This window comes from Phycodurus eques, chromosome 15 (assembly GCF_024500275.1).
Source record: "Phycodurus eques isolate BA_2022a chromosome 15, UOR_Pequ_1.1, whole genome shotgun sequence".
Classification (NCBI taxonomy): Eukaryota; Metazoa; Chordata; class Actinopteri; order Syngnathiformes; family Syngnathidae; genus Phycodurus; species Phycodurus eques.
In genome coordinates this window covers 21,136,434-21,149,534 of record NC_084539.1, presented here as the reverse complement: position 1 = coordinate 21,149,534, position 13,101 = coordinate 21,136,434, and the positions used below count along the sequence as shown (strand labels likewise).

The 13,101-nt window shown below is 42.8% G+C and overlaps 1 protein-coding gene across 3 annotated transcripts in view; it reads left to right on the top strand.

The window, feature by feature from the left end:
• col5a1 (procollagen, type V, alpha 1) overlaps positions 1-13,101 on the top strand; it is a 72,994-nt gene that overhangs the window by 26,705 nt on the left and 33,188 nt on the right. For all 3 annotated transcript variants that reach the window (XM_061699293.1, XM_061699292.1, XM_061699290.1), the window contains exons 5-10: positions 5,829-5,960; positions 8,032-8,139; positions 8,205-8,579; positions 8,643-8,731; positions 9,289-9,829; positions 10,662-10,718. In XM_061699293.1, the coding sequence (XP_061555277.1) occupies positions 5,829-5,960; positions 8,032-8,139; positions 8,205-8,579; positions 8,643-8,731; positions 9,289-9,829; positions 10,662-10,718 (1,302 nt within the window). The remainder of the gene's footprint in view (positions 1-5,828; positions 5,961-8,031; positions 8,140-8,204; positions 8,580-8,642; positions 8,732-9,288; positions 9,830-10,661; positions 10,719-13,101) is intronic.

The window sequence follows — 13,101 nt, the reverse complement described above, 5'->3', positions numbered from 1 at the left end:
GTTTTAGTGTTTCAAGAACAAATTTGTACTTTTTAGAGAAAAAAATGTGTAACGTTGTGATGTTAAATTCGTATTTTTTCAAGAAAAAATGTCTGTTCTTTAGAAGAACAAACATATTTCTCAGATAAAAATTTGTGCTGTCACAAGCATTACCCCGCCAAAAAAAACAAAAAAACAAAACATAGTCTGTACAACAAGGTAAAAGGTCAAAAGATTTAATGTTACCAAAATAAAGTCATATTTTTTTTCCAAAAAAACGACAGCTTTACAGGAAGAAAAACTTCTTTTGTCGGGATAAAAAGTCAGTTTGGCAAGAAAAAAGTCATATTTTACCCGAGTAAAGTTAATACTGTGATTTCAAGTCAAGGTTTAGCAAGAGAAGAAAGTCATATTTTAACAAGTGAATTTAAAAAATAGAACTTTATTCTCATACTATTACACCTTTTATTCTGGAAAATAGTATTCTTTAATAAAAATAGGACAATATTCTCGGGGGGAAAAAAATACTCCTTTTGCTCTTGAAAAAAACCAACATGATTTTATTCCTGTAATAATACTTTTTTTTTTTTAAATGACCATTGTCAGATTGATGAAAAAATACATCACAATCATATAAAAGCTTTTAATTTGTTAACTGTATAATGTTTGTTTTATTGGTCCCAATACTGTATGTATGTATGTACGCACTTTTGTAAATGATGACATTTATTGGAAATTATTTCGTAGACACCCACAGGAAAGTTGCTTTCTTGCGTGAATATTTGCTAAGTTAGCATGTTAGGCATAAAACCTCAATGTACATGTACATGTACACTCAGTGGTGGTGAGGCAGTTGTGAAACAGTGCTACTTACCCTAAACCCTCCATCTTTGGTCTGTGGTTTGGTTTCTCAAGTGGATGTCGTGGTCAGCGGGACAGACGTCCATAAGTACCGTCTCGGTAACTCGTCACGGTGCCGTTCAAAACCGAAATTAGCACCTACGTAGGAAGGATTGTGCAATCCCTTCACCTTGTGTTTATGAAACATGCTAAAAAAACAATTCAGTTTGCTATAGGTCAACATATGATAAGTAGTTCAAGATATGTAAAAAAAAAAAAAAAGTCTAAATTTTAGTGTGGTGTTAGTGGTGAAAAGGCAAAAAGTTATTTGAAAAATAGCAAAAATGTTCAACTTAAATTAAAAAAAAAGAAAAATACTGGTACCTTTAAATGTTCAAGAAAATGTGACAAATGTTATTCTTTTTTTTTACATAAAAAAAAATGAAATTAAAAAGTGTGATATCTTGTAACTTGAAATTCAATCCTGTAACTAACATTTTAAAGTAATAGAGACAAAGTTTTACTCATTTTGTCTTTTACATTTAAAAAAAATAAAATAAAAAGGCACGATGTCTCATAACATTCACCTTTATTTGCAATTTAAAACAAATATGTGCCAAATTTCATTGTGATTGTTTCATTTAAATTGTCATATCATGGAACTTTTTAATTGACTAGTAGTTACATTTTTATTTCTAATTGTAAAAAATTAGCTTAGCATCTGCCTAGATTTAAACTGTTTCTCATAACCTTTTGATTCAGACTGGGCTTTTTAAAAAAAAAAATTTTTTTTAATGATAATAAAATGTGCAGCGGGCTGCAAATAGCCCCCAGGGCAAATTCTTCAACACCCGTAGGTTAAGGTTAAGCGGAAGGGGAAAGGCCATGTACGGGGAAGCTGGTGAACAAGCTGATGAGCTGCGCACATAAAGGCAGTCTGGAAAATGTGATGATCTTGCAGCTGAGGTCAATCTTGGGATGGTCGCCACATGGCACGACATCATCCAGAAGTTTCTATTGGTATTGCCGACTGCGCGGCACGGTTCAGGTGGAGGAGCTCCACAGGATACGATCTGGAACCCACACCTTGAATATAGCATATTTGCATCACATTTGTCTATACTGTACACCTTAAGGTACCATATTTCCATCATATTCAATAGCTCTACACGGCTACTGTATCATGTTTACATCATATTTCATGTATATACACCATTAATGTACCATATTGACATCCTATTTAACGTAATACACCTAATGTACCGTGTTGACATCGCAATTAATGTTTACGCTTGTAACTTACCACATTGACATCCTATTTAATGTAATGCACCTCTAATGTAATGTTCTATATACTGTACCTTGAATGTACCATATTCACATCATATTTAATGTACATACCTCGAATGTAGGCCTACTCTGTTTAATGTGATCTGTTTCCGCTGCAGTCGCACGGGCAGATACCACGTTTTCTCTACTTTTGGAGGAGTGCATTGTAACTCAAGCGTCAGATTCTCTCAGCATGGGACGGTTAATGGTTCCACTAAAACATGTTTATTGTCCTTAAACGTGTCATCCATGTGTCACATTTTTCCATACTTTTGGGTTCGGGAAGGGAATATTTGTAAGGACTTTCCACCAATTAAGACGAGTTCCCTAACTGGAATCAGATGTTTGCTCCCTTTTATTCCCTCAGTCAGTCCTTCACCACCTCAGCACTTTTCAGCGAAAAGCCAAACACGCAACCGAGGGTGAAAAAAAAAAAAAAATGGACGGGAAATGGGAATATGGTCCGGAGAGACGCGGTATTAAGTTCTTTAGCAGAGGGGTGGGAAGCGTGGTTCAAGGCGGCAAAAGTACTCACACGCTGTACTTAAGTAAAAGTACAGCAATTTCATTTATATGGCGCCAATTCACGAGAGAAAGCTTGCTCAAGGCACTGGAGAACAATGGGCACAACAACAGCTGACAGATGTGTAAAAAACAAAACCAAAAAAAAGTACTTATTCAACTCCTGTACCTAAATAAAATGTTTTTTTTTAAAGTACAGACTCTGTGTACAAATACTGACAGACAAGTCAATTGATATCGTGACAATTTACAACAGAACGTTATCTCGAAGCAAACACGAACGACGGGCTCAACAACAGCTAAAGCTTGTGTACAAAGAGACGGTAGACGGAGAGGTACTTGTTTAACACCTATACTTGAGTAAAAGTAAAAAAGTACAGACTCTGAAATGCACTGCAAATGTATTTATGTAAAAAAAAATAAAACATGCTTCTCTGCCAATTATAGACAATACCCGTGAAAGATTTATGCCATCAAAACAACGTGTTCCCATTGCTTTGCTAACTGACGAACAAATAAATGCTGAATTAGCTCACTATAACAACTGAGAAAAATACACCTTATCGTATCTTTTTTTCAGATTAGACAGAACATTTTTGAATGTCGGAAACTGGCGTTATTTTAGACTGACACGAGACACAATGAATTCCCTACGACTTAAGTTTAAGTTTCTTAAATACCATCACGGACAGGAAATAGCTCGCGTTTCTGAATTTGTTGTAGCCGTCGTTACTTGCTCCCCGCCTCACGTATTTCCCGTCTTCTACGTTTTAAGATCATAATAGATCGCAATAAATCAAGATCTCAACTCAGCTTGACTTTAACTTTTTCCATGTATTTTTTTATTTGTGGCGTCGCAACTCGCAGAGCTTGAAAAAAAGTCTATTTAGATCAAGAAAGGAGAAGAAAGTACGGCCCTGAGTTTTAAAATAAGTAAAAGTAAGAAGTCGCCAAAAAAAATGAGTACGCTAGTAAAGTACAGATTCCTGGAAAAGCTACTTAAGTAGATCTTGACCATTGGTGGTTAAGAGGAGACGCAGGAGTTGTCCAAAAATCAAACATGCCATCGACTCACAAATAATCAAAAACAAAAGGCAATAGGTGGGAGTAAGCCGCAGGTACTGTACACATAAAATTATAAATATAGTTAAGTATTATCGTATAACACAGTATTAAAATTAAATGAGAAACAAATAATTGCACGAAATTCAATTTACTTGGACTGAATCATTGTAAAGTTACATTTAAAAAACGTAAGTGAACAAACTATATACTCTGTGTTTTGTGGTCAAGTGACAGCTAGTCACCACTAAGATTATTCTGAGAAGACAATTAAACAGAGGCATCACATCTTTGCCGGGGACCCACATGTGGTCCACGGACCACAATTTGAGAAACTTTTTTTTTTTTTTTTTTTTGCGCGTGCGGTGGCTTATGTCGCAACACTTTGTTGCGCAGCTTTTAGAAAAACCACAAATCGTGAGAGTGCAATCCGGAGGGCTCCGGTCCAAAGAACTCACTCCAGCCTGAATAGTTTTGGGTCGAGTTCAGGCAGGGAGACAGATGTTTGGCTACGTCCTTCAGGGGAGCTCCCTCCCGCCCCCACCTGGACACAAGCAGAACAGTACCGGGTCCAACAAGGATTAGTTTTGTTCCCCCCCCTCACCCCCCACTCCTATTTGCATATCAATCACGGCATACGTGATATATTTGATCAGTGAGGCTCTTTTGTCAAACTTTAGCGACTACAAAACTTACTTTTACTAGATTTAGAATCATTCTACGGGAGTTTTCCACAGCCTGACAGAACAAAGGCCAGGGAACGCGGTCACGTTGTTCTCGACAACGATGCGAACGTTCCCCGACCAAGTGTGAGCTCATTGCGAGCGCCGAGATCCCATCGTCCCTTCAGAGCGCAGCTGCAACCGGCCGCCTTGCCAAACGAAACGGCGAAACCGACTCTTAAATCCTCGCATATCCCGAAACGGAGACGTGGTCACTGGACCGTTTCTCAGCTACTTCATTCCTCCCGTACACGGAGGAAGCGTGGGGATTTGTTTTCTCGCGCCCCAAAGTAAACGACAGTGATAAGTCAAAGTCAGAGCAGGAAACATAATTTTCCCTCCCGCTCTGAGGACTATTAAAGGATCACAAGGTTTTAGTGTTGTTGCTGCAAACCGACACTAAAACTGGTCTTCAAAAACAGCAAGTCATGAAATGAGGAACATATTACTTAATTTCTGCACAATGATCTGCTCATGGAACAGGAACATTTGACTTGGCAAGATTTCTCAAATCAAGCCAACGTTAGCTAGCCCAAAACTACTAGTTATACTAGCTACGCTACCTGTGTACTTCAGATTCAGAAAAGCATTTAACATTTTTTTTTTTTCGTTAAAAATCTTGATTGGAAGAATAAAAGATTGAAAGAATAAAGGCCAGTTTTTGCAGTGCACAGCGCAGGACGAGGGGCCTAATTAAAAACACCAAACATGGCAGTCCATTCCCACAATTGTGCCTCGTTGTTCCCCCCCCAACCCCCCGTTTGTTTGAGCTAAGTTGATTCCGTATTGGAATGATGTGCGATGACATCACTGCATTTGGAGCTCCGATGAGAACATGTTTGGACAGAAGCGATACAGTGTGTGCGTTGACACTCCGAAACTTGTAGCACACGAACACACGCACACACACACACACACACACACACACCCAGCTCCCCGTGTAGCCCGGGGATCCCGCAGCGCCTCCGCGTTCTTTTCCCTTCTCTCGCCTTCCCATCGATCTCACCCCACTTGTCAGCATTTTTTCTTTCTTAAATAACCGTTTTACCGCCCACTGGCCAGCCACCCGTCCGCCCACCCCCTCCACGCTGCTATACGATCTCCTTTAAATCGAACTCCTGCAGGTCTGCTCACGCTATACGCAAACCTTTCACCGTCACCTCCGAGGCATAAAAGTCTTCAAAAGTCGAGAATCGTATGAAAAACAAAGGGGGAACTGAAGGCTCTGAAGGTGAAGCCAGGCCCTGACCTAGTTTGTGTGCAGATGTCCCGCTTCGTCCTTATTTGTTGAAGTCTCTTCGCCCCTCCTGCACTTGTTTGTTTTAATGCATAACTTGGTCGTCTCGCTCACTTCCTGTTTCTCGCTGTTTCCAGGGAGACATCCAGCAGCTAATGATTGTAGCAGACCACCGCGCCGCCTATGACTACTGCGAGCACTACAGCCCCGACTGCGAGGTGGCCGTGCCCGACCAACCGCAAAACCAGGACCCCAACACCGACGACTACGTGAGTTGTCACAATTTCCGTTAGCTCTATCGTCTCGTTTCCGACTCTCAAGTCTTGACCTTCAAATTTCATCCAAGTCCCAAGGTACAGTCACAAAAACCAAGCCAAGTCAAGTCAAATCATTACTTGGATTCAGCGGGTCGTACTGTACGTCATGTTTTGACTTCAAGGACTTGAGAATTACTTTTTGACATTTGGGACTTACTCCCACCTCTGCTAAATGCCAAAAAGAACAAAACAAGATAAAACGAGGCCAGACACAACCGTACCCTGTGCCCCTACTATTCCTCCCTAAAACATTTTAGAATTGCCTATAGATAGTACAAGATGGCAGCAAAACAGGACAAGAAGCTCCTCAACTCACTGCAAGAGAATTCCTTGGCATCAGGATGCCACAAGATGGTGCCAAAGCAATACTTTTATATTGCACAAGTCTGGCCTGAGCACAAAAACTGTGGTAACTCCCCGTTATTGATGCCACCCCCACAAAAGGTTTATAATTGCCTATAGGTGCCACCAGATGGTGGCAAAGCACTATATGAAGCTCCTCAACTCACTTCAACATAGTTCCTTGACATACCCAGTAATGTATGCCCCCGCAAAAGGTTTATAATAGCTTACAGATGCCACAGTATGGCGACAAAGCGCTACATGAAGCTCCTAAAAGGTGATTAACACAGTTCCTTGGCAGTCAAGACGGCGCCGTAGTAATACTTTTATATAAAACAAGGCTTTAGCCTCAGCATAAAGTTGCAGCAATATTCACACATAAACACTCGTATCAATCATAATGTACAACCAATACATGACTGTAAACTAAAAACAAAGCAGCAAGAAGACATTAAGACATTTTAAATCTAATCTTAATGAGAAAAGAAAATAGAAAATGAAAAAAAAAGAAGTTACATGTTGGTTAATGGCAAATAATAAATGTAGCTGAATACATGCACAAGCGGTGAAAGCAAAATGCGATCAAAATTTGGACATGCGTGCTTTTCATAGGACATGCTTTATGATATTCCAGAAAAAGAACCCCCAAATTCCAACCTATTAGGTTGAGTTGACCCCATAGTCGTTTGCAACCGTCCAATCAGACAAGAGCACTTCATTTTCACTGACAGAGCGCATAGGTTAATCGGGCAATAGGTTGGGTTATGATTTTGATGACGATGAATGGCGCCTGTCCGAATCTGAGTTCCTACCCCAATACGTGCCGCCAATCAACCGTTACCTTGCGAGGTGTTAAAGGAAGAACATGCACTTGACCTTTGAGTGTTAACACGTTCACTGAAAAAAAAAAAAAAACTGCGGAAAAAAAGTCATTCCTCAATCAGTGGGGTTAACAAGTTGGAACAGGGGCATCCGCTGTACGTTTCTACAAGTCGAAGGCATTCCTCTGTCTTGATTAATGCCGCGCCAAAACCGGAAATCTAGGATGCCTATATCAACAGTTTAAACTGTAACTATACGACAGACTGTGATCCCATAACACTCATTTCATTTCAAAATATATCTTGAATTTGACTGTCAAATGAAAACAAAACAGATGTAAACATTGCATATGTAACAAAAAAAATGTTCAACCAAACCATGTCATTTTGGCGAACAAAAGTCCGCTAGCTTAATGCTAACATAATGTGGAACACCATAGATGGGCTAACAAAAATTAACATAGATGTTAGGATAATTATGAACCTTCAAACAACTGCTACTTTAACACCCAAAACAATACTCACGGGCCTATATTCTCTCTGCTCTGTGGGAATAAAGACTATTACAGGAGACTAGTTGGGGACCTTTTCTGCCTCTTCTTCTTTCTCTTCTTCCAGTAGCGCTCAGTGCTGGCCAGCATGTTGTGGCACAAGGCGGTACTGCACTGAAGGCATGCAACACTGAAGTCGGACTTTGGCACCATCTTGTGGCATTTTATAGCAATACAGAAAGCACACCCAAAAAAAACGTGAATAGGTGAATTTGTGAATAGACGGGGGTTCGCTTTTCCACAACACCGGCTTTCGGATACGAGTGCCTAATAGCAGACAAGCTCTCATCATCGCTGTTGATGATCTAGAACACAGAGGAGGACAGCTACTATTATGAGTACCCCTACTACGAGGATGTGGACGGAAAACCCCTCGAGTCAACTTCCGACAACGAGGAGACGACTACTGAAGTCAAGGTAGTCGATCAATAAGTGGGTCACTGAAATACGTTGCGCCACGACAAATCTGCACTGCCTTACAGGTGACGGACGGGGGTACCCTGGCGTCCAAAGTGGAGGAGGTCGTGGGAGCCACTGGCACGGATGGCAAAGTCATCTCTTCGTCTTCCAGCTCGGGTTCGTCCTCCAGCAGCTCTTCAGCGAGCGCCACTGACGATGCTGGCGCGTACGATGGCTACAACACCTACGAGACCTACGAGAACTACTACGACGAGCTGACGCCGGCACCTGAGGCTGACGGCTCTCAGCGCATCACCATCACCAGCACTGGCACCGACGATAAACTGGACCTGGGAGCGGTGGGAAAGGTTGACCTGGGTGCAGGAAGTGCAGTGGAAACCAAGCTTATCGGTGGTGGTGGTGGCGGTGGATCTTCAGTCACCATTAATAAAACAACAGTAGGTGAATCGCTTAGATGTGGACACCAGTATTTCTCGGGTTAATGACTTGGGTTTTCCTAGCTTGGAACTGCCTATGGCGACTACGGAGATTACGGCGATGGGGATTACGGTGTGGACAGCCACGTGACAACCGGTGGAGGCAGCAGCCGGTAGGGGCCTCGAAATCACATGACTTCACTCAAGTCAGACTTAGGTTGCCGCTTTTAGGACTTGGGACTTACTAGGATAACATTTTCTGAAAGACTCAACTTGACTTAGACTTAAAGTACATGACTTGACAAGTCTTGCCTCTTTATTAAAAACATGTGCTTATGGTAGTACAACTGGCGCAAAGAGAGATACTGAATGCAAAGTAGGTAATTGCAAACATATATAATGACTGAGCAAAATTGTATGACTTGACTTATGACCTGATTGACCCATTTAATGACTTGACTCATTTTATTTCTGCCACAGTAACTTGACACTTGCTCGAAACCTGACGGTTCGGACTTGAATGTGACGAGAGATGCAGAGTGCAAAGTGATTAATGTGCAAACACATGTGACTCAGCTTGAGATTGTATGACTTGACTTATGACTTGCTGAACCCAACAAATGACTTGATTTGATTTTCCACAGTAAATTGGCACTTGCTTGAAACTTGAAGGTTGAAGACTTATGTCGTGCACAAATGTGATTTACTTTCACCTCTGCGCAAATCCCAGCCGTACAGTTAACATCGGCGGCGGAGGCAGCAGCGGCAGCAGCACCATCCATCTTGGCGGCGGAAGCAGCGTCAACCTCGGCGCCGGCAGCAGCGCCGTCGACCTCGGCCTTGCCGGCGGCGCCCTTGACCTGGGCGGCGGCAGCAGCAGTACCATCGACCTTGGTGGCGGAAGTAGCAGCACCATCAGGCTGGGCGGCGGAGGCAGCAGCGGCAGCACAGACCTCGGTCTTGGAGGTGGTAGCAGTAGTGGCACAATCAACCTGGGCGGTGGTGGTTCCGTGTCAGCGGGAGGCTCTTCCACAGTCGGGGGCGGATCGGCCAGCGCAGGAGCCGGAGCCGGCGGTTCCATCGCCACCGGAACCGGCCTGGGCATTGAGGGTGACGGGGACTACACGGATCTGGACACCTTCAAAGAGGAGCACATCAATAACTACGACGATTTGGATCTGAATATTTACGACGACAACTACGACGACCTGGAATATCATGACAAAGGTTCCAAAGTCCTTCCCGCCGAGACCAACGAGTATTATGGACAGGTAAGGGAAAACTGAACGCAATGGCAATGGGTGGAAGAGAGATGAAGAAGAAATAATACGCAGAATGAAGCGGATGGAGGAAAGTGTGAGCACAAGTTTAAGTCAAGGAAAGGCTTAAGACAGCGGGTGACAATGTTAGTCGAGGAAACACAAAGTAGCAGAAGACATTGGGACAAAGTTCGTAAAAGACAAAACTTGCAGAGTACAAAGCTAGAAGAGGACATTGAGACAAACCTAGTAGAGGACAAGGTTAGTAAATGACACTGGGACAACACTAGTAGAGACAAAACGAGTAGAGGGCGCGGGGACGAACCTACTCTAGGAAAAAACAAGTGACAGGACTAAGGTCGTAGGGGACAAAGCTAGTAGAGGACCAAACTAGTAGCAGACAAAGCTAGTGAGGGACAACACTAGTAAAGCATAAAGCTAGTGAAGCACAAAGCTAGTGGAGGACAGCATAGAGGATCCTGGGACAAAGCTAGTAGAGTACAAGAGTAGTAGGGGAAAAAAGCTCGCAAGAGGGACAGCACAGAGTGGAAGGTTTGGAGGTAAAGCTCGAGAAGGCAGATTGAAATGGTTTGGACAGGTGCAGAGGAGGGAAATTGAGTATGAGAAGTAGAAAGATGCTGGACAAGAGGGCCACCAGGTAAGAGCCAGAGAATTTATGAATCTGGTGAGGGAAGACTTGAAGAGAGTGGCAGTTAGAGCACAAGATGCTGAGCACAGGCAGAGGATAATGAGGGTTAGGCTCAAAGAAAAAGATGGTGGACAGGATTTCAAAAGGGAAGGCGGGAAAGATGACGCGTGGCTGACAGCAGCGTTTGCGTTGCAGGTCGATGGCGTTCGTGGCGAGAAGGGAGAGAAGGGAGAACCGGCTATCATCGAACCTGTGAGTAACACCACGCAAAGGTGGGGGACTCTAATGACTTGACTTGACTCCAGTCAGACCTAAGTTTGAAAACCTGCATTGAAAAGGTTTCAAATTGTGTGCTAATCTGCAATCCACCAGTACGCTACGACGCGGGGGGGGGGCGGGAGCCCCCTCATGAAGCAAAGACCATAAAGGGAGCTCTGAAGATTCTTACGAGAGATTAAGATTCTTCAAGAACTTTTGTTTTTGATCAAATTGGGAAAAAGAAAATGGGGCAACGTCGGCCACTCAAAAGAGACACAGCTACATCTATCTATCGGTCACTATAAAACCAACAAAGACGTAATCTACGTTAACTTCCGTATATTCCGATTCCGATTGTTAAAATTGTATTTATCAATGTGGGGCAATTAAGGATTTAGCTAACCGATAGCTGGTCAAATATTAACCAGGCTTCTTGCCGTTATGCGTTAAAATTAGAGATGGGCGCTCGAGTCAATGTTACTTGGACTTAAGTCGATTTGAGTCACTCAGTGACTTGACAAAAACAAAGACTTGAGACTCAGATCTATAAATAATTAATCATTAATCATCTGATCTTATTGGTTTTAAGAAGACCAGATATGCAGGTAAGACTGCATTAACTGGCTTAGGTCTTGACTTGGGATAACCTGTGACTTGCCCAAGACAAAATGACTTTGGACCTGCTCCAGACTTGAAGGCTAAGACTTAAGACTTACTTATGACTTGCACATATGCAAAGTAGATCAAATGCATATATAATCTACATGTTGTGACTGAGCGAGATTGTATGACTTGCCTTATGACTCGATGACGTAAAGACTTGACACGCTTGAAATTTAGTGGACTCGACTTGCTTTAGTGGACTCGACTTGCTTGATTTCTTCCACGGTAACTTCGTAACTCTCTTGAAACTTGAAGGTTAAGACTAGCAACTTACTAATGCACATATTGTGACTTACTCCCCATGCATATGTAGCACGTATGGATGTTTGCATCTACCATCCGTATGCACTCATCCAGACACAAACTGTTGGTGGACTACCACCCGGGAGAGGCCGTGGTCATCGGGACGACAATGTAAACATTTGGAGAAGAGCCATGTGGGGCTCGTCAGTCGTGTAAACACAGCGCGGGCTGTGTCTAAACACTTAGAGGACGCGATGGAGAATTCCCTCAAAGCTTTTCGCTCAGAACCTAAGCCGCTTCACTCCCAAAACAAATGTCAATGAGTATACATTGCGGCGTGACGGAGCGTCTTGGTATTTGCACTGACTGTGTGTTTAGCTTCTTCGCCTTCCAGCCAATAGACGGATGTCGGCTTTCAAGAAATTAAATACAGGGTGATTGAAAAGTAATTTCCTATTTTTAAGTACTTGTAATCTATTTCTGAACTATAATTCTTACAAGAAGTGAACATGAGAAGGAAGTGTATTGCATGGAGTTTTATTTAAAATTCGAGGAAAATTCTGATTTCACAAGGAACTCTTGTGGGATGGAAGACATAACTTCTCGTATTTGCCCTTCAAGTTCTTCCCAAGTGGTTGGTTTGGTAGAACAGACGTGGAACATACACAAAACAATTGAGAAAAATATGGCAACATATGAATAAATTATAAGTATTGTAAAAGAGGGAGTTTCCTTTTCAATCACCCTGTACAAAATAAAAAGGTCGCGTCCACATTGAACAGTTGCCCACCCCTGCTGTGTGGGTACGAAGGGGGCATGCTTGTTGCACGCTAATATGCGCCGCCCCAGCTACAGCTAACGCGGTTAAATACGACGGGGAGCCGCGGAGGCTAACGTTTGCTTCACGTCCGGCGTCAACGCAGCATAAGTCGCTAATCATCGCCTCCGTGGCAGCGAATAAGATGAAATGTTCACAAATGGAGACGCCAATTATTAACGGTTATGATTATACAGTAATGATTACGTTGTGCAATGGAACAGTGTGCTAGCAGTATTCCGTAAGTGAATTTCTATACGTCGGCAGCTCTGTGGTCATGACCATGAAAGCAATTTTACTACTAATTGGCAAAGTAATTTCTTTCGGCGTATCGCTTTTCGGCCCCGGGTTCCTCATTTTTGGTTTGGGTGAGGAATTGTCATTTTGGTGCGTCACTAATCTGGAGGAGAGGCTTTTTTCCCCCCCCGCCAGGTTTGTCCTTCGACATCCTGAAAGAGTGGGCACACCCTCTTCACATTGTCATCTCCAACAGTATTTTCCCTTAACTTTTTCCTTCGTCACGGTAGAACTGGCGAAACCCCTTTTAAATTGTGGTCGCCAACGTACCCCCCCCCCCCCCCCAACAACAACCCGATGACCCCATCGTGCTGTGATCATCAATAGCGGTCGTTTCCCCAGACTTTTCCCAATAGA